General features: G+C 39.6%; 1 protein-coding gene across 2 annotated transcripts in view; it reads right to left on the reverse strand.

The window, feature by feature from the left end:
* Positions 1-2575: 2575 nt before the first annotated feature.
* Positions 2576-21474, reverse strand: part of PUS7 (pseudouridine synthase 7) — a 57483-nt gene continuing 38584 nt past the window's right edge. The window contains exons 8-17 of one of the 2 annotated variants that reach the window (XR_016394376.1): positions 17596-17724; positions 16828-16953; positions 11452-11513; positions 10428-10588; positions 9313-9439; positions 7807-7908; positions 5356-5485; positions 4335-4426; positions 2991-3705; positions 2576-2841 (exon numbers count right to left, since the gene is read on the reverse strand). Coding sequence is in view for 1 of the 2 variants with exons in the window: in XM_022554417.2 (XP_022410125.1) it covers positions 3569-3705; positions 4335-4426; positions 5356-5485; positions 7807-7908; positions 9313-9439; positions 10428-10588; positions 11452-11513; positions 16828-16953; positions 17596-17724 (1066 nt within the window). In the remaining variant the exon portion in view is untranslated. Of the gene's footprint in view, positions 3706-4334; positions 4427-5355; positions 5486-7806; positions 7909-9312; positions 9440-10427; positions 10589-11451; positions 11514-16827; positions 16954-17595; positions 17725-21474 lie in introns of both variants that reach the window. The other variant, XM_022554417.2, reaches the window with a different exon arrangement.

Consider the following 21474-nt stretch of genomic DNA (forward strand, 5'->3'; position numbering starts at 1 on the left):
TTATCCAGCAGTTCTGGATAATTTCCCCCTGTGGAGCAAAACGGCCTCAGAGCTTTAAGTATGGTTTGATTGAACCTTTGGACAAGGTATCTAGATGAAAGCAAGGGCAGCAAAAAGGATCACAGGTGATCCAGGAGGAAACCAGAACATGAGAAGCACTGAACTGAGTTTAAGGAAGACCCCTAGGGTGATCTACTTCAAGTGGGAACTCTTAAGCCATCAGTGTGAGGCCTGGATCTAATCGCAACGTAACCCCACCTGCACCTGTGGAATGCGTGTTACCTGAGCATTTGACTTTAATCATTAGCATCGCTGGATGTCACACCTCCTGTGTACTGGAATATTTCTGGTGACGGATTTGTTATCCAGAGCAGTGCTGTCCAATACAGCAGCCACTAACCACACAGATGGCTATGGGGCTGTTGAACTGTGGCTAGTGTGACTGGGAAGCTCAACTTCATTTTAGTTAACTTAAATTTAAATTAACACGCGTGGCTAGGGCTGCTGTACTGGCCGGCAAAGGTCTAGAGCCTTGCTTCCCCAAGTGTGGTGTGCAGACCAGCAGCACAAGTACCTCTGGGAGTTTGTTAGAAACACAAGGTATTTCTGACTCCATCCGAACTTCCTGAAATACATCCTGCAGTAACAGCATCTCCAGGTGATTCCTATGCACATTAACGTCTGGAAAGCACTGACCCAGAGTAGAGGGTCTTAGCTGAATACTACACTGTATAAAAAGTTAGCACATATGTGTATGTATAGGTGTACGTATGTGTATATACATGCTTTACCCCTTTCCTTCCCCTGAAGACAATGTCCACACTTTTTCCTTAGATTTTCCAAGGAGTTTGTGATCCAAAACAGAAGTTTTATCCTATAGAAATGTAGCCCCGTAAAGTAGGAAAGCAGATTTCATTGAACAAAGAAAAACTTTTAAATCACCCTTTGTTATGCAGGCATACTCTTCAATTCATGAAGGGCAGAACCTGGCCATCCACGGCTTTGAGGTTCTTCTGCTGTGTTCTCACTTCTTCACCCATGCTACCCACACAGTTCATTCTCCTAGACTGTTTTTATGTTTCAAAATACCACATGTACACGCATTAGCACAGATAAGTAGTATAACATTTATATATATTCTATTTTGTATTATACACCCATACCCACACCCTGATTTTTTAGTGCAAAATTGGCCACAAAATGCACTTTAGTGCAAATACATACCGGTTTGTGCTAATTTGTACAGCCTGGAACAACTGGTGGAGTTTTAAGTACTGATGTGCTGTTGCAGCTGCTACCAATTTTTCGGTTGATTCAGGAATCAACCAGGAAAAAAAAAATTTTTATTAGTATCATAGAAGTCTAGTTGTTATCTACAACATGTAACCATGAAGATTCGGGAATCAACCAGGTATCTTTTTAATTAGTATAATGGCAGTCTAGTTATAATCTACTACATGAAACCATGAAAAAAAACAGTTGATGGTCAGCTGGTGGTTATTTAGCTTACTTTTCCATCAGTAGATAGCGCTGGTTTTATATTATAATAAAAAACACTCATCCTTTATTATTTGTCTGGCAAAAATTTAGGAAACAAAGATTTCTTTTTTCAAAGATACTTTTATGTTGAGGATGCGACTGCCGGCAGGCTTCGTAAACCTGCCTTACAGTATTCCTGCCCCCCGTCCCACACCTCCACTTTGTTAACAACAAGATGCTACGGCAATGATTTATTCCCAGTTGACTAAGTCCCTAGCATTAGATATGTCCCCAAGTCTCAAAATGGCTCTAAGAATCTACCTTGAATCATTATCCTCCACTGCTGTTTAAGAGGAGACATGCACAAACTGGTAGTCAGCTAATGCAGCCAGGAAAATTAACTCGTCACAAAGAGCCACAAGTACCAATACTTCAAAAATGAAGAAAACATAAGTTTAGCCTCACTTTTTTTTTTTTGTAATATAAATTTATAAATGCAGAAGTATGGAATGCACTTGCAACATGAAGAGTTAGGTTCCCTCAATAAATACTTTCTCACTAATCAGTCTGGTGAAGAATAACTTGCTAGCACTGGAAAGTACAAATAGACATCATACATTTAATACATTTGGCCCTGGTGGGGCAAAAGATTCTTTAGAAATTAGCCAGCTGAAAGGGTAATTTACCAGGAGGGTTCTAATCTTTTTTTAACCTCTGCAATGTGATAGACATCATTAAAATACCAGGGCTAAAATACAATTTTCCACCTTGTTTCCACTGCCAGATACAGGACGAATGTCATCCGCATTCCCGTGGTGGAGTAGGGTGGCTTTTCTCTACCCCTTTCTTTTCCATCCAGAAAGCACGCTGGAAGGCAAGTGAGTGGTGCTACTGTAAGAATAACCTTGATGCCAGTCTAACATGGTCAATCAGTCATACAATTGGACACGCCATCATATTATCTCACGCCCAGTCACGACACACCTTTTCTGAGGATCTCTCATTCACTTAGTTTCTCGCCTTCAGCAGGGCCAACATTCTCATTTGCATTCAGTTTAAGTATTTATTTCATTTATTAACATAACCAGAAGAACTGAGTGTTTTAAAATATTTATTATATTTCGTTCTAGAAATGATGGTACAATTACGTCACACACCTTTGGGAAGGCATATTTATGCTTTCACACCAGAGCAAAGTTTTATGCATGGCCAGAACTGGAAATACCTAAGCCGTGAATAACAAAGGATAATGCTGTTGATAGGAGGAGCCCTTGTAAGTTTTCAAAAGCTTTCTTCTCTATCATTTATTTTCGGGCAGATATCAATCAGTCCAGTGGAAGGAGTTCTGAACATAAAAGGCACCTAGAATAAAAATTAGACCTTAACTAACAAAAAGAGGTGCACATGTTTACATCAAGAAACAAAAAGCCCTATTGATGCAACTCTCCTGCAAGCCAATGATAATAATAAATGCAAAAGCTATTGCAACTGAAAAGTCTATAAACACTTACCTGAACCTGGTTCATGAGCCGGATAATGACAATCACTTTGTGTTTTTAAACTTGTGGATGTTTTATCACCATTTAAACAAGCATGAGTACTGTTATTTATATTCACAGGTTCTAGGGGGAAGGCTCACTCTAATTATTTATCCATAGCCAAGATTTGTTTTGTTTTCTCTTAAAATCCATTGCTATGTACTCCATTCATGGATGCGTTAAAAATTACTGTTGCCAAAAAAAAAAAAAAAAAATTACTGTTGTCCTTCGAAGAATGTAGCAAAACCTAAAACTGCTACTTTAAACCAAATTCCTTTAAATGATTATAAAGCCAGTAAAGCTGACGTTTTACTATGATTTAAGCACCTGAAATATATTCTAACCAACTGATATTCTCTGAGCTAGAATTAGGATCCTCAAAATTTGTATGTATGTACAAATATTGCAAATTAAGCTAATAAAAACTTGGAAAAATACAAATAGCTTTTTTAGTACAAAGATCCAAAATCCACATAGGGGTCTGTACTAAGAGGAAAATGAACAGGAAGCCAGCAAACGTGTCTGCATTTTCTAATCTGGAGACAAAGGCCTCAGCGGAGCCAGGTGGTATTCAGCTGGGTCTGGTTCTTGATGCTGGTATCCATTTTTAGCACTTCGCGAATGGCCATGGTCGCGTAGGTAGAAGGAGGGAGAGAAAAATCCATCTTCAGAGCTCTGTATTTGCCTTCTGCCAGGCAAGAAAGAACAGTCAGAAAGTAAGGCAGCTGCAGACAGACTGGGGCGAGTCACATAATCTCTATACAGATAAAAGAACTGTGCTCCTTTCTTCAGCCTACTTCCCATGGGGCCTCAGAAAATGAGGCATGGAAGTAAGAGATCTGTGAGTGAAGGATCCACCCGAATCCCTATAGTAATTCTACCTGGAACCTTCATAGAAAGGGTAGGTGACAGAAGAGCATAGGAGAGAAACACATATAAAATGAAAAAAAAAAAAAATTTACACTACAGGGTGAAAACAGACAAAGGAATGGCAACAAGAATTTGACAATGAAAAGGTATTTTAGACTCTCTTGCTGGGTTTTCACTTAACTTTGTTAACTGTCTATGGGAGTGGGGAGGATATCCAATCACCTAACATCACAACCTTCTATAATGTTCATTCATTTTCAGTGGGAAATACTCTTTTAATCACTGACCTCCAACTGTAATCATAAAACTAAGATGACAAAACACAAAACAGAACTCACAGAGTAGGCTGGGAGATGGTGGTGATTATAAGATTTTTTTTTTTAAATATGTTTTGGTATGAGAAAACATTTCAAAGTTGACACAGAACTGATGGCTGAGTAAACTTACCAGAAGCAAACACTGGTGGTGGTTTCCCTTCTAGGTTGTCCACATCTGTGTTGAAGAGTGGAATTTTAGGATCATCATATGCAACGACTTCCCTTTGAAACATATAAAGAAAAGTGTGAATGTGAATTTCCGTAACAGGCACTAAGTTACTCATCACCATTTGTTTAGCAAGGAAAACACACAGGCCTAGTGTAAATAATTCCAGGTGGGAGTATTCAATAACAGGATACGGCCATATTTTATACAGAAATACTATATAGCAAGGTGACAGATGATGCCAGCCTATGGTAAAAATAAAAAATGCTTCCCTAGCATGGAAATTCCTTTTGTATGTAGTTGGTAAGTAGTAAACTTCACTTGGCAGAGATGCAAGTGAATTAATCACAGCATCTGTACTTTCTCCAGGGCAGTTATCACCACTAACACCACCATGTTGCTGTGAGAAACTGCTCTCTGGCAAGCTGGAGGCCAACTCTGTCAGCCTCTTCCCACAATCCAGAGAAGAGGAGGGAAAAGGAAAAGGGAGAAGAGATGGAGAGAAGGAAGAGAACTTCCTGACAGTGGGCAACTAGTCCAGGGTTTAATTTTTTTAATTATCAAATAAAGCTTTACATAATACTAGGTATTAAAGTATTTTAAAATGGGTAATACAAGTACCTTTTTCTCTCTAGAAACATGATAATGAAACAACCATATCAGTGTGGAACTCACAGCTAATTCTGAGTAAGGTATCTTGAAAATCTCAGTTTTTTAGGAATAGGGGAAAAGTTCATTCTCTGCACATCTCTTCAATAATTTAGCAATGTCAGTAAGACGTAAACTTAGGCACTTTCACTATATATTTGAATTCATTTATCTCCTGATAATTTGAAAATTACCAGGTAGTAGCAGTAATGAGAATAGTATTCAATAACAGCAATAACACTTTTATGCCAGGCTGTAAGCAATGAAAAATATTTATATAATGAAAAAGGTTAAAATCTAGTAGTTCAGTTCTATTTCATTCCAGACTATTACTCACCAGCTGACATTCTGCGGACGAATAATGATCTTTCGGTAGGCCCCTGATAAGGAATAATCTCTAATTTTGTGTCTCATGTTGTCAATATCAAGATTGTCCGCTGTGAGCATTTCCCTGTAGGCTTCACTAACTAATATAAAACAAAATCAGTTGGAATGCAGCATGTCAGCAAGCTACCTTGAACTATAGAGAGTAACATAAATTCTGTCACCTTAACAAAATCAATCATCTCAATTTACAATCCAATCTGTTCTATGGAATTAAAACGTACTGACTTACTAACTAGTACTAGGTGTCTCCAGTTTAGGTTTGGCCGACTTGTAGGTTATTTTTGCAACCAGGCACAGTATCTGGGGTTAAGGGTCCCAAGATGGCTACAAAAGGCCATTTCATCAGAAGTTACTCAACTACAATGGATATGTACTCAGAGTTGGAAGAGACCATACACAGAGCCTCTAACTCCTTCCGGAAGAAGGTAGTTATAAATAAATGTATAAAAATAAGAGACCTGGGAACACCATCTGGCTCACCCTCGCACCTGATGTAGAAACTTTTTTACAACACCAGAGAGAGACAGTCATCCAGCCTTTGCTTTCACGTTGCCATTTACAGGGAGCTACCACTTTGTGAGGCACGCAATTATTGGAAAATTTTTTCTGTGCCATGCTGAAATATGTCTTCGTGTGACTCCTGTCAACTGCTTTCGAACACAGATTAATTGCTTTCTTCCACATGTGTTTGTAAGTACTGGGCCTTTAAGCCATGATCTCCTCTAGACCAACAAGTTCCTCCAACTGTCCCTCCTTTGATATTTCTGTACTCCCCACCGACCCCTCATCTGCCTTGGGTAACAGGCTTACGTTAATAGTAACACCAGATACTTTTCATGTAGACTACCACCAAACTGGCCTTTTCCATCTGTACACTTGATCTCTGAACGTAAACATGAGAATTTACATTTAACCCTATTAAATGCCCTCTGCAGTTCTTTTTAAATACTTATTTTCCATATAATTAATATTAACTATTTTGGGTTATACTACTTGCAAATATGATAAGCAGATTTCTTTACTCACGTCATTCGTAAAAAACGTTGGTTAGACCAGGGTCAAGGAAAGACTCCCTCACGACCCACTTGTGAGGACAGCAGGGATCCCTAACTGAGCACTGCTGACACCAAGTGTGCCTACGTCATGAATCCACATGACTGAACCACCACCCAGCCAGTCTGTGAGCCCCTGTCTTGGCCACGAGGTCTCCACAGTCGGCTCTGTCAAAGGCTAAGCTGAATGTATGTTTTAACTGATACTAACTAGCCCAAAGTTTCTGACCTTGAGAGGTACCAGAGAGTAGAAAAGAATGCTTTCTTTTTCTCTCCTGGAAAGAGGGCAAGTGTGGCTCCAAGCATCTCAGTGCCTTCCTTCTCTACCTCCTGGTACTGGTCTCCGGTTCCTCGCTGCACCATCTGTGCCATCCACGCAGCACAGGCAGGCCACCCCACCCTTGTCTACCGTCCTTATTCATTCTCCCTCCTCTTGTCTAATCCTTTTCCCTCCATGAGGCCAACCTCACACAGCAGTCTGATTAGTCAACATGTAAATGGCAGGCTACCACTCCACTCTTTTATAAGTATTTGCCTTATCAAAGAAGGGTGTTAATCCTAATCATTTTGTAATTTCAAGAAATATAACGTTGATAAGTAAACTAATTCTGGGCTCTTGAGAGAATAGATGTTTTAACAGGAAAACACCTCCGACAGACCAGCCCTGGTGAGGAGTAAACTTCCAGGGTCAGTTCCACCAGGGTAGTCCCAGGCTCAGGGCTGCTTTCTGTTTTACAATTTCTGAATCCTTCAACAGTAAAAGTTCCAATTCCCCTGTCAAAATGGCATCCATGAAGGTACAGAAGTAATTCTTATCAGCCTCTGGGGAGTGGGAAATAAGGGTAGGGAATGCTAAGTTTCCAGTTTATAAACTTCTGAGCCCACTGACTCTTGAAACACAATGAACAGATATTACTTAACGCGGTTTAAAAAAAAAAAAGGTTAAAAAAAGCAATGTTAAAGTATAATTATCCATTCTCTTTCTCAATGACTCTTTCCAAACCCTCCCATCCTTAGTAAGAATTAGTGAATTTCAGAAATTTTAAATAACAGTGCCAATAATAACAGCCACAACAATAAGGATACCAACACTATCACCATCACCACCACCTCCACCACCTGGTTTCTTAATTTAAATCATCCATCTGAATGCATCTATTTCAGGGAGACTTTTATAAGCAAACACGGCTTATGCATGTTTGAAATCTAAACATTTTTTTTCAAGTCGGATGGAAATTAAGGTTCTAAAATCATATTTAAAATACTGATTTTTTTTCCCTCTCTCGACTCTTGGCTGCCAGTGGCTTAATTATGTCCGACTTCAACTATCTTCCCCGGAGGGAACTTACTTTTATGCTGGGGGTAGATAACATCAAAACCAGGCAAGGGCATTACCACATCATGGATGGAGTAATTATTAACATCGTCTTCCCCAATACAGGTAACTGCAGCTGAAAATATACCAATGGATAAATTAAGAAGAATTAAGAAAACAGGCAGTATTTCCACAAGTCCGACCTTCTAAAATTACACATCTAAGCAATCAGAAATGCAAGCGTGCCCAGGTTCAGTGCCCCATGGAGCTTAGAGAAATTAATTTGCCTTTCTGTCTTTTCTATTCCACCCGAAAAATAAATATCGTGGATTCAGAAAAAGTAGAAAACTAAAAATAATCTGTTTCTCAGCTGCACCCTCACGTTTTAGGACTCCTGGCTTTTAGCTTCTTTTTCCTCATCAGACAACACTACAAAATACTATTTGGAAAGTTATCACAGATGAATACATTTTGCTAAAAGCATAAACAATGGGGAAAAAAACCCCATCTGTATTTAGAGGATGAAATGTGGTGGCACAGGGGACATTAAAATACACCAGATGTGATCAATATTGAGTGAGGAAAAATTAAATCAGGAAGAGATTAATTAAATTTCCATACAAATGAAAAGCTTTAGTTCAGTTACTGGGCACACCTGCAGATGAGCAGACTGTCTCCAGGAAGCAGCCAGGAAGAAATGGACTTTGGAAACAGACTTCATTTGATTCCCAGACTTCTCTCTCTCTTTTTAATTTTTTTTAAAAATTAATGTTTATTTATTTACTTATTTTTGGCCACACTGAGTGGCATGTGGAATCTTAGTTCCCTGACCAGGGATCGAATCCACGTCCCCAGCAGTGGAAGCGCGGAGTCTTAACCACTGGCCCACAAGGGAAGTCCCAGCCTTCTCTTTTTTTTTTTAACCAGCTGTGGAAACTTGGGGTAAGTGACTGAACCTCGTGTGAGGAACAGACAGAGTGCTTCACAGTAATACTGAGCTTTAAACTAGAAGATGCAGGTAAAGGGCTTACTTAGCAGAAGGCCCAGCACACAGTAAGGGCTCAACAGCAGATGGGACTGTTTGCATGTCTTATGAACATTTCAGGCACAGAGTGTGCACTAAATGTCTACGATATCACATCCCCATGTAAAGTGCACTCCAGTCTTGTGCTGACTTAAAGAAACTCTTTAAGACTGGCCAACGACAGCAGGGAGGCTGAAGTATACCCAGAAGTGTAGAGAAGTATTAGCTAGACCCAGATTAGGGTTTGCAAAGGGATCTTAGGCAACACTTAGTCCAAATCTTATCCTAGTTGAGAAAATGGAAGCCCGGAGAGAGTCAGGTGCATATTTTCGAATCAGATGCCTATTTTTCATTACATATGACAGATCCATACCAGTCAGTCTGAGCTTACAATGTCTTTCCCTTTCAAGCTTACCAGACAGCTATCTTAACCAGCAGCCAGGCTGGATGTTAAGCACTAGTGTCAAATAACTGAACCCAAGTTTGGGTGAGCAAGGATGGTGTCTGCCCTTTTACCTCCTTTGAGAACAAGGTCCCCCGGGACAGGGTTCAGTCCGTACTCTTCAATCCTCTTGCTCACCATGTTGTTCCACACATAGCTCTGATAGCTATGAATATACATTAAGCGATTATTTCTTGGTATCTGACGGGAGAAAAATAAAAAACAGGCAAGAGAAAAAAAAATACATTCCAAATATTAAAAGTACTGTACTTTCCAAGACATCCCACTTGTTTAGTGGTGCCCCTAGTACAAGAAACTCGTAACTTCAATCTCCCATTTTTCTAACAGTCTATAGAAACAGTAACTGACACACAGCCACCAATTTTAGAGACGGAAGCCCTCAGACTAGGGGGTGTTCATGATCAGCAGCAGCTGCAGCGGCTCCCGTTCTGCACCCACAGTTCAGACGCTCATGTGAAGAAAGCAAGTGCTTTGGAATTTATACCCTCAATCAAAGATACAGACTTCAAACTCAAGGAATTTACACCTCAATCATAGAGCTAACAGTGCTTTCTAATTCTATGGAAGGAGAAAGCCTGTATGACTGAACTGACAACTAATTTCCTACAGCAGGAATCCTGATTTTTTTGTACATCTGGGGGAGAGTAACCAAGACTTACAGTTAGGAGTTAAACTTTAGTCTATCTGTACTATAGTATGCAAACACCAGTATAGGCTACACTTACCATGATGCTACCCAGTCTTGAATCACCACAGAGAAACCACACTAAAATGTAGTCATTTAGATCACTTACTGTGCAACCCTCTCACTGAAGCAGGTTACAGCTCTGATGCTACAGAGACTAAGAAATGAACTCTATGATGGGTTCTGAATTTCTCAAATACCAAGATACTTAATTTAAACTTCCTTGTAGGTATTTTCCACACAGATGCTTTCCTCGTGCCTTGCATGTTAACAACCACTGCCCCACTGCCTGCACCCACCACCCTCCCCTATCACCACCCAGGGTCTCAGCAAGGATCCCGCAGGCAACACCCCTCTCAGAGATTGCCAAAGGATCCTTATTTACCTTCTGTTCTTCCAAAATTTAGTAAAATATTTAAAGACAAAAAGTTCAAAGCATTGAGCCACCTCGAGTCAGTGCCTGACTTCACAAATTGCACTCACTATGCCAAATGCAGAGACTATATTCTTCAGTCCGTATTTTGAAAGTCCTCGGAGAAGCTGCCCTTCCACACACCTTTTGACAGGTAGTTTTCGGAGGGCAGCGGCTGGGTCTTTGGTCTTCGCCCATTCCTCCCTGCATTTAACCAAGTACCCCTTTTCAGCTGGTGGGGGGAAAAAAAGCTGTGTTAACAATTTATCCAAAAGACAGTTCTATAACTTAAAACACTTCACGGAGAACACAAAATTAGAAAGTGCTATTTGTAAGAGAGATACTCTGAAGCGCTTTTGGTCACCTGAGAATCATCATCAGAAAAGTGAAAAGATGGGAAGGGCAGAAAGTTTACAGAACTAGATGGCTTTCAACATGCTACCACCCCAGGACTTAAAGCCAATGACTGTTCATTATCAAGCTGACTCAACATCAGACAAAACCTTGGTAGCCCTTTCTTCCTTCCCTCTCTTTTTCTATTGTATTGTCAAATTTAATGGGTTACTTTCCATAAAATTAGACAACCTTATCTCTTTCAACTTGCAAATGAATAATTATCCAAAGTGGGCATAATTATTTTGCTGATTTGTAAAGTGGTACTTAAATCCTTTTCCATACAGTATGACATTAGTTTTTAATGAACTCTCCAAACTTAAAAATCCTCAGTGTGTTTTTGCCAAGTTTTTATATTGTATTACATTTTGCTTTAACAAATTAACCACCAGTGAAATCTGTTTGGATTCCTATATGTTCAGAGATTTAATACTGCATGGAGAAAAGGAAATGAATGTATTCATTTATGAATTAATAAATTAGATGAGCTAAAGACCTGAAAATAAGATATAAATTATAAATCTCAAATATATACATAAAACTTGTGTAAAAAAAGACATAAACTATACTTTTTACTTTAAAAACAGTTTTTAAAATTCTGAAATAATGACCCCAATTTGTACCTATACTTCAATTCAAAGCAATTCCATGAATACCTAGTCATATATTCTTTTTTTTTCTTAAGATTATTTTTATTCTCACCTCCAGAACGGGGTTTCAATATTAAATCCATGACTTCAGCCCAGGAATTTTGTAGTATAGCTCTAAAATTAAACAGCATTTATTTTACTTAATTTTGCATTAAGATGAATTTTATTTGCCCAAGCCTGTGGAGTAACAAACCATATTAACTTTATGTATTTTATTAAACTTAAAATAAGCAGAAAAACTAATATAATAACATAGGTTTCAAATGTAAATGTCAAAAGAACTTAAGAGGAGAAAATTAAAAATATAATGTTTACTCATAATATTTAATATCATTTCACAGTTTTAGAAAGCTGTTATAGTATAAATACTACCTAGTCATGCTTTAAGCTGTTATACATGGTATTATCTGTATAAATCAAAGTTGTCTTTATATACTAAAACTTATTTGAAGCTTCTCAAAAAAAGTCTCCCATGTTAAATACTTTCTTGCCTAAAGAGAATAAATACAATTTATCCTTCTCTATTATTCTTGCCAAAATGGAAGTATCTTTACATTTGCTGATTATAAGTTATACATGCTTCTTTAAAATTAAACAGTACATAAGAAAGGTTACCTGATATCTAACCTTTAAAAAATAAACACTGTTAACACTTCAGAGAGTAGTTTTCAAGACTTACTTGATCTTTAAGTGTATGCAGTTTTTTCTTTAACTTTTATTATACTCTCTTTTATCACACAGAGGTTGTATTTCATGTATCATATCTGAACATTTTATATAGTTAAGATTTCTGCTCTTGGAGTCATACTGAGAAAGGCCCTCCCTACCATAAGAAAATAAAAATCCCTTCTATTAATTTTTCTGTTTTTCTACTTAACTAGCGTTTTCATTTCTCACGTTTAAGTTAATCTATATATTTCTATGTATTAAATTATATAAAATGATGTTTTATCTACTGATGAGATCATATGGATATTTAACCTACTAATGCAATGAATTAGATTAATAGATATCCCACTGCTGGCCATCCTTAAAGTCCTGGAACAAGCCATGCTCTATCAGTCTTTAAATATACTCCTGAGTGACACATTATTCAGCTGCCTAGGCCTTCAGTAACATTTCCAAAAAGAGTACAGTATTAATTCAAGACTAGGAACTAGTGTGCCAGATTTCATGGAAAAAGACTTCTGTGCTCAAAAACCTTTGTTATCTGGCTAGCCACTTGATTTTGTAAATAGTTTTATTGGAAAACATCCGTGGATCCTTAATTTATGTACTATTTCTGGCTACTTTCACACTGTAACAGCAGTGCTGAGTAGCTACTACACACACTCCATGGCCCACAAAGCCTAAATATTTACCTTTACAGAGAAAGTCTGCCAACATCTGGTGTAATATATTAAAATTTCTCAACTACAGGACTTTTTAACACTTTTAAGATACTACCACACACGTGAAGGTTCAGTATATAGCGCCATATTAAAGATGGATTATATTTGGTTTATAACAAGCCATCCTATCTGGCTCACCACACATTAAAATGTTTTCTATTTTTCTGACATTATCTTTCCTTCTTCCACCTTCTTTTTTTATTTTTTTAATTTTCTAAAAAATAAATTTATTTTATTTATTATTTTTGGCTACGTTGGGTCTTCATCGCTACGTGCGGGTTTTCTCTAGTTGTGGCGAGTGGGGGCTACTCTTCGTTGCGGTGCACGGGCTCCTCATTGCGGTGGCCTCTCTTGCTGCGGAGCACAGAGCTCTAGGCACGCGGGCTCTAGAGCACAGACTCAGTAGCTGTGGCACACGGGTTTAGTTGCTCCGTGGTGCGTGGGATCTTCCCGGACCAGGGCTCGAACGCATGTCCCCTGCATTGGCAGGAGGATTCTTAACCACTGCGCCACCAGGGAAGCCCTAAGTTTTTTAATATGGTGTAAAAGTAAAGTTCCAACTTCATTTTCTTTTTCTTGCAGGTGGACAGCCAGTATCCCCAACACTTACTCGTTGAAAAGTTGTCCTTTCGCCAACTGAATGATCTTGTCATCCTTGTCAAAAATCATCTGACCATATATATTAGGATTTGTTCCACTTTTTTTTTTAAACAGTTTTACTGAGGTATAACTCACATACCACATAATTTATCCTTTAAGTGCACAACTCAATGACTTTTAGTATACTACAGAATTTTGCAACATTACACAATCAATTTTAGAACATTTTCATCACCCCGAAAAGAAATCCTAACCCTAACCCATCAGCAGCCACTTATTCTCCATGACCTCTGCCCCATCAACTTTCTGATTCTATGGATTTGCCTAGTCTGGACATTTCATACATAAAGAATCATACACTATGTTGCCGTTTGTGACTAGCTTCTTTCACTGAGCGTGTTTTAAAGGTTCATTCAAGTCATAGCATGTATCAGTCCTTCGTTCCCTTTTACTGCTGAATAATGTTCCATTGTATTAATATGCCACATTTTGTTTATCCATCTATCAGCTGATAGACATCTGGGTTGTTTCCATAATTTTGGCTGCTATAAATATCAGTGTAAATTTTCATGTGGGACATATGTATTCGATTCTCTTGAGTATTATTCCTAGGAACGCAATAGCTAGGTCATATGGTAACCCTATTATTTAACCGTGTAGGGAAAACCCAGACTATTTCCCAAAACGGCTGTACCATTTTAGATTCCCACCAGCAGGTCATGAGAGGTCCAAGTTCTCCACATCCTCAACAATACTTTTTTTTTTCTTTTCTGGCTGAATTGGGTCTTCGTTGCTACACGTGGGCTTTCTCTAGTTGCGGCGAGCCAGGTCGTTGCAGTGGCTTCTCTTGTCGGAGAGCATGAGCTCTAGGTGCGCAGGCTTCAGTAGTTGCGGTGCACGGGCTCAGCAGTCGAGGCATGTGGGCTCTAGGGGGCACGGGCTTCAGTAGTTGTGGCTCATGGGCTCTAGAGCACAGGCTCAGTAGTCCTGCCGCATGGGCTTAGTTGCTCCACGGCATGTGGGATCTTCCCGGACCAGGGATTGAACCCATGTCCCCTGCTTTGGCAGGTGGATTCTTTTTTATTTATTTATTTTATTATTTTTATTTTTGGCCGCGTTGGGTGTTGGTTGCTGTGCGCGGGCTCTCTCTAGTTGCTCCTCGCTGCGGTGTGCGGGCCTCTCATTGCAGTGGCCTCTCATGTTGCAGAGCACAGGTTCTAGGCATGAGGGCTTCAGCAGTTGCAGTACGCAGGCTCAGCCGTTGTGGCGCAGGGGCTGAGTTGCTCCGTGGCATGTGGGATCCTCCCAGACCAGAGCTCGAACCCGAGTCCCCTGCACTGGCAGGTGGACTCCTAACCACTGCGCCACCAAGGAAGCCTGGCAGGTGGATTCTTAACCATCACACCACCAAGGAAGTCCCCCACCCATACTTATTTATTGTCTGTCTTTCTGATTTTAGCCATTGTACTGGGTGTGAAGTAGTATCTCATTGTGGTTTTGAACTGCTTTTTCCCAGTGATTAGTGATTCCTTAGTGATGTCAAGCATCTTTTTATGTGCTTATTGGCCATTAGTCTATGTTCTATGGAGAAATGTCTACTCAGATTTTTTGACCATTTTTAGGTTATCTGTCTTTTTGTTTTTGAGTCATAACAGTTCTTTAAATATTTTGGATTCAAGTCATTCTTCCACCTTTAAACTATAAACTGAGGGTTTTTTTCTTTAGGTGGTCCTGTGGTGGTAACAGTGGGCTACTCTGAAACTAGGAAACATTCTTGTGTTTTACAAATTGTTGGTTAGGAATTCTGAATGGATTATATACTGACTTTATACTTGGGCATGTTAATGCAACTTTGGCCCTGAATAAATCTGATGTCATTTTCATTAGCTATTTTACATTATCTTTGGAGTGCAAAATTTACAGGGTCCCATGGCTGCTGTTCTGCCGAATTAGCTACAAATTCAACGGGTGATACAGCCTTCTCTTAAATATTCTGTCTCACAGTACAATTAGCATCTTCATTATCAATGTCCTCTGAACATTAGCAAGATTGAAAATATTATCTTTTATTATCTAATAATAGTGATTATTATTTATTACAGTGTTCTTCCTGGCAACATTTTTTTTCTCTGGTTAGTATATTCTAATTTTAATATATTACTTTCTATTTATTGAGCACTTCCTATCTGCTAGGCATAGAAAGAGGTATTGCATAGACTTCATCTTACTTCATTTTCACCACCCCTGTGAGGTTGGTGTTATCCTTTCCATTTCACAGATGACTAATGTGAGGCTCAGAACTGAAATCTGACTTCAATGCCTGAGGGGTTTTGTTTTGTTTTGCCTTTTTTTTTTTTTTTTTGGCTGAACCGCAAGGCTTGCGGGATCTTAGTTCCCCCACCAGGGACTGAACCCAGGCCCTAGGCAGCGAAAGCGCACAGTCCTAACCACTGGACGGCCAGGGAATTACCCCCTTCTGCCTGAGCTTTTAACCCTAACACTGCCTCAAAGAGGTAGAGGAAATACTACATGATATTTTTCATTTTGTGCTCTTAAAGATGCATGAACAAATGCAACTTCATGCAGTCAGCTGCTGAACCATGGACTGATTCAAGAAGAGCCCCTCTATTCTCAGTGCTGCACCTGACCAACTAGTGAGCCTGGGCAGGCTCCCTAAGCCGAGATTTCATCTTTGCTAAAATAAAGGATTTGAAGCACCAGGAAGAACATGAACTAAACCTCTCAGATCACTTCCAACTCAGACTTCCACAGTTCTAACTGCCACATGAATAATTATTTAGGTAACACAGTCTCTGCTGGACAGCAGGATAGCATAAGTAAGTTTATAAACCCAAGTATTTATTGATGGGATTCCCACTCTAGCTCGCCGTACAGGGATTTCCTGTTATCTCAAAGCTAATCAGAGAGTTCTTAAAATAATTTTACTTGCTAATTGCACCCTATACCATTTTCTTTAAAGGATGGGGGAAGGGCAGGTACAAGTTTAAGAAACTAGGAAGCACTTGTTAACAGAGATCATAAACTACACCGTCTCCCTCAGGCTACTTTGGGTCTGAGTTACCCAACTGCTACTGTTGGGTCACTTACTGAGCCAAGATTTACCTGTAAAAAAGAAAATAAAACAGAATCCCTGGATGGGCTATCAAGGGAGAGAGAAAAACTTTACTTTTCAAGTTATATCTTTTTGAATTCTGATTTATTTTTTCACCTTGTGCATGTATTATCATAAAACAGAAGGAGGCTGTGGATCAGTTGGTCATCCAAAAGGATGAGACACACTGCTTCGTTTGGCCCAGATTTCCATTTTTTCTAGGAAATCTAGAAATAATTAAAAACACCACCAACAAAAAACATCCTGCTTCTTTTTTTTAAGGAGAGAGCTCTTTTAGACGAAAGTTAAGAAATTAAATACAAACCTTCCAACTTGATATGTGGGGACGGCTGTGGTTCCAAACCTTTGCATTCCATAGTAGTTAATAAATCCAATCTCCTTGAGAGAGTTCATGGCTTGTTCCACTTGGTCATCAGTTCCAGTAATATTTCTGTAGGGGCCCAAATTACCCAGAGAAAAAAATTTACAGGCCAACACATTCAGGGATGCATATCACAAGTGACATGGCTTGGCTTCTGTGCCTTTCCCTTGCCCCCTGCAGCTTTCTACCTCCTGAGGACACTGTCTTTTTAAAAAATTGTGACATATACACAACACTAAATTTACCTTTTTAGCCATTTCTAAGTATGCAATACAGTAGCATTAAGTACATTCACAATGTCGTGCAACCTTTACCACTATCTTCATCTTCGCAAATCTAAACTCCGCACCTATTAAACAGCAGCTCTCCATCTCCCCGTCCGCACCTTATACCCCAGGTAACTTTTATTCTACGTCCTACGTCTATGAATTTGCCTATTCTAGGTACTGAATATGAGTGGAATCATAGGCCGTCTTTTGTATTTCAAGGAGACGGCTTCTTTCCAAAGGTGGTGCTGAGTTTTTAGAGGGGTGGGCGTGTTGGTACAAACACTGCAGCTGTGTTTGCTCTCCCAGCCTCATTGGGCCCCACCCCGCCTTCCTGGCTGCCACGGGCATCTGCACCAGCTCACTGGGATTAACTGTTCTGAACAGACTCAAGGTGACACAGCAAGACCCTCTCTGGTCTGCATTCATACCCACAGCTCTTTACCTGAGGACAACAGTGAAGTGATTCCCTTGAAGCTCTCCCAATTTCAGAGGGTTTTTCTGATAGCTGAAATTCCCTAGCTTAAAGTTCATCAAGCACTTATTCAAGTGGGCAAGTCTTTGTGCAGTTATTCTAAAAAATACGAAATAAAAAAAGAAGCAGAAAGAGGGTCATGAGCTATCGCCTGGCTGAAATGGTCTAGGACACTTTACTACAGAAAACGGCAGCTTGAAATGAGACTACACACTATGACGATGCAAAACAAAGGCACCGCAGCTGGTGGGGTGAGTCTACCTTTCATTTGCTTCTGGAATGTTCCTCCAGCATGAGGACACCTGTTCCTATTGGAATGATGTAACCTGGGCAATGTTTATATTCTTAGAGCCTCATGTTACTTACATACTGATAATGGAACAGTATCATCTGTGAAATTTTCTAGTTTTTGTGAGGGAAGAGGGGTGAGAAAGGGAGCAGAGAGCAATCCCTACAGGTAAAAAGATAGTTATTAAGCATTAAAAAAGTCAATTTTCATTTTCGTCCCTCAGAAAAGTATTGTAAACTCACTACAGAAAACTTGGAAAAATACAGAAAAGTACAGAACAAGAAAAAAAAAATTCAGTTTCATCACCTGAAAGAAAAATCTGTTAATATCTAACTTTGAATTTCCTCCCATTCTTTCTTTCTTAAATTCATGTCAGATATATTTATATAATATTTATCTTTATCTGACTATATATACGTAGTCAGAATCCTACCATAATCTGTACCCTCCTGCTGTCATTTAAATGGCATGATAAAATTTTCATGAAAAACTTCTTAACTTCTTTAATAGTAATACACATAGAAAAAGAAATACAGTACTGAAAGGCCTCTGTTCTATCTCTATCCCTCAATACCCCTCCCCACTGGCAGCCAACATTAAAAGTTTCTTGTCTATTCTTCTAGTAACACTTTCTGTACACACAGGTATACCTATTGTCTTCTCTCTTTTTGGAATTTCTTTGTAAGCTTTTAACACATATGTTATATATACAGAAAAGTGCACAGATCGTAAGTGTTCTGCTTGACGGATTTTCACAAAGTGAACACAACCATGTAACTAGCATCCAGATCTTCCCTTTCAAAAAACAATTTTTGTTACATTATAAATTGTTCAGCATCTTGCTTATATTCACTGAAAGAACGCATATTACAGACTGGGCTTATGCATACAGTCCTTCTCTAGAGCTGCCTCACTCTGTGCACAGCTTCAAAGAATGGCTGCTGCACTGCCTGGATCCTTTCTCTGACCTTTATCTGACCAGTCCCCTGTGATGGGCATTTAAATTGCTACCCATCTTTTGCTATTACAATCCATTCTATAACACATACCCTCGTATAGACTTCTTGGTGCATCTACATAAGTGAATGATTCAGATAAGCCCCTAGAATTAGAAGGCAGGGATCTTAAATTTTAACCCCTATTGCCCTCCAAAACAGTTACACCAATTCACACTCACACCATTAATATGTAAGTGCCTACTTCCTCAGGCCTGTGTCTCCTCACACAGCATGTTATAAACCTTTTTGAGCTCTGTCAGGCTGATAAGTTAAAAATGCTATCTTGGGGCTTCCCTAGTGGCGCAGTCGTTAAGAATCCGCCTGTCAATGCAGGGGACACAGGTTCGAGCCCTGGTCTGGGAAGATCCCACATGCCGCGGAGCAACTAAGCCTGTGAGCCACAACTACTGAGCCTGCGCTCTAGAGCCCGAGAGCCACAACTACTGAGCCCATGTGCCACAACTACTAAAGCCCACACATCGACGAAGAGTAGCCCCCCGCTTACCGCAACCAGAGAAAGCCCGCACAGCAACGAAGACCCAACGCAGCCAAAAATAAATATATTTTTAAAAAATGCTATTTTGATTTTTATCTGAATGCTTCTTACTATGAGAGAAACTAAACATTTCTTCATTATCTTGACTGTGAAGTACCTGTTCGTCCTACTACTTATTTTTCTATTGGGTTGTTAATATTCTTCTGTTTTCATATATTAAGGAAATCTACCCTTTACCACATAGCTTGCAAATATTATCTCCCATTTTGTGAGTTTATTCATAATATTTTACACTTTAGAAAATTTCCCAACTTCATGTTAAAAAAAATCAAACTGGAGAAAATTGGCACCACTATAACAAAAGGTCTTATACCTCACCTGTAGATTTACCAATTGCTAACCATTTCCCAGATTTACTTTACATATATTTCTAGATATATGAACACCCACACATTACACATATGCGCATACATACACACATGCAGGTAAAACCTATGTATTTTTCTGAACCACGTGAGAGTGACCTGCAGACCTAGGGACACCTCACCCCTAAAGTGACTGCAGTGTGTCTCCTAAGAACAGCAGGGTCTCCCGCGTTTCTAACCACCAGTCACCCTCACGAAGCCTATGTGAATTCAAGGCCACTGATGAGCACTCCACATCCAATTCCCCCAATTCCCCCAATAACATCACTTAGATTTTTTTTTTTAAACCTCCTTAAATTCAGGATCTAATCAAGAACCAGGACAATCATTGTTTCCTCACGTTAAGATGCCCACATTTTGGTGGGAATATCACGTAGGTGATGCTGTGGCTTTTTCAGTGTATCGCAGCAAAACGGTACCTCTCTCTCCTTTCCCTTTTTTAGTTGGTAATCTGTGGGGTGACATTTTAAAAATTCTGTGACTATCCTCTTCCCCCATAGTCTTTCATCCAACTGTTTAGGTACCCGAGGATAATTTTTTATTATTATTATTTTTTCGCTGTGCAGCATGTGGGATCCCAGCTCCCAGAACAGGGATGGAACCCGCACTGCCTGCATTGGAAGCACAGAGTCTTAACCACTGGACCAGCAGGGAAGTCCCCCAAGGGTAATTGTTGGCTGAGGCAAGTATTACTGTGTTGACTGCGAAAGACTGTTTTTCTATACCCACCATTCCTCCTATATTAGTTGGCATTCTTCTACAAATAGGACTGTACAGTAAAAAAATTTTTTTTCGTTTTCCCATTTAGGTTGTTAGATAATATAGAGCAGAGTTTTCTGTGCTATACAGTAGGTCCTAGTTGGTTATCTTTTCTTTTTAATTTTTATTTTATTTTGATTTTTAAAAAAATTATTTATTTATTTATTTTTGGCTGTGTTGGGTCTTCATTGTTGAGCGTGGGCTTTCTCTAATTGAAGAGAGTGGGGACTACTCTTTGTTGCGGTGCGCAGGCTTCTCGCTGTGGTGGCTTCTCTTGTTGCAGAGCACGGGCTCTAGGCATGCGGGCTTCAGGAGTTGTGGCTTGCAGGCTCTAGAGCACAGGCTCAGTAGTAGTGGCGCTCAGTAGTGGCTGCTCCACAGCATGTGGGATCTCCCCGGACCAGGGCTTGAACCCGTGTACTCTGCACTGGCAGGCAGATTCTTAACCACTGTGCCACCGGGGAAGCCCTGGTTATCCATTTTAAATACAGCAGTGTGTACATGTCAATCCCAAACTCCCTAACTATCCCTCCCCCCTCCCCTCCACCCCGGTAACCGTAAGTTCGTTCTCTAAGTCTGTGAGTCTGTTGAATTTCAGTTAGTTGAAATTTAGTTAGTTGAATTTTTTTTAAATAGCTCTGGGATTTAAGTCTATTTAGGAAGGGTGTCCCTAGTCAGAGATTATTTTTTTAAAATAGTATCCCCAGGTATAAGTAGAGTACTTTTGCAGCTGTTGTTTTTTTTTAAGAATTTATTTATTTATTTATTTATTTATTGGCTGCATTGGGTCCTCGTCGCTGCGCGCAGGCCTTCTCCAATTGCGGTGAGCGGGGCTACTCTTGGTTGTGGTGGCCTCTACTGTCACGCAGCACGGGCTCTAGG

Source organism: Delphinapterus leucas, chromosome 9 (genome assembly GCF_059928025.1).
Source record: "Delphinapterus leucas isolate spDelLeu-1000000601 "Yukka" chromosome 9, BTC_Dleu_Yukka2, whole genome shotgun sequence".
NCBI lineage: Eukaryota > Metazoa > Chordata > Mammalia > Artiodactyla > Monodontidae > Delphinapterus > Delphinapterus leucas.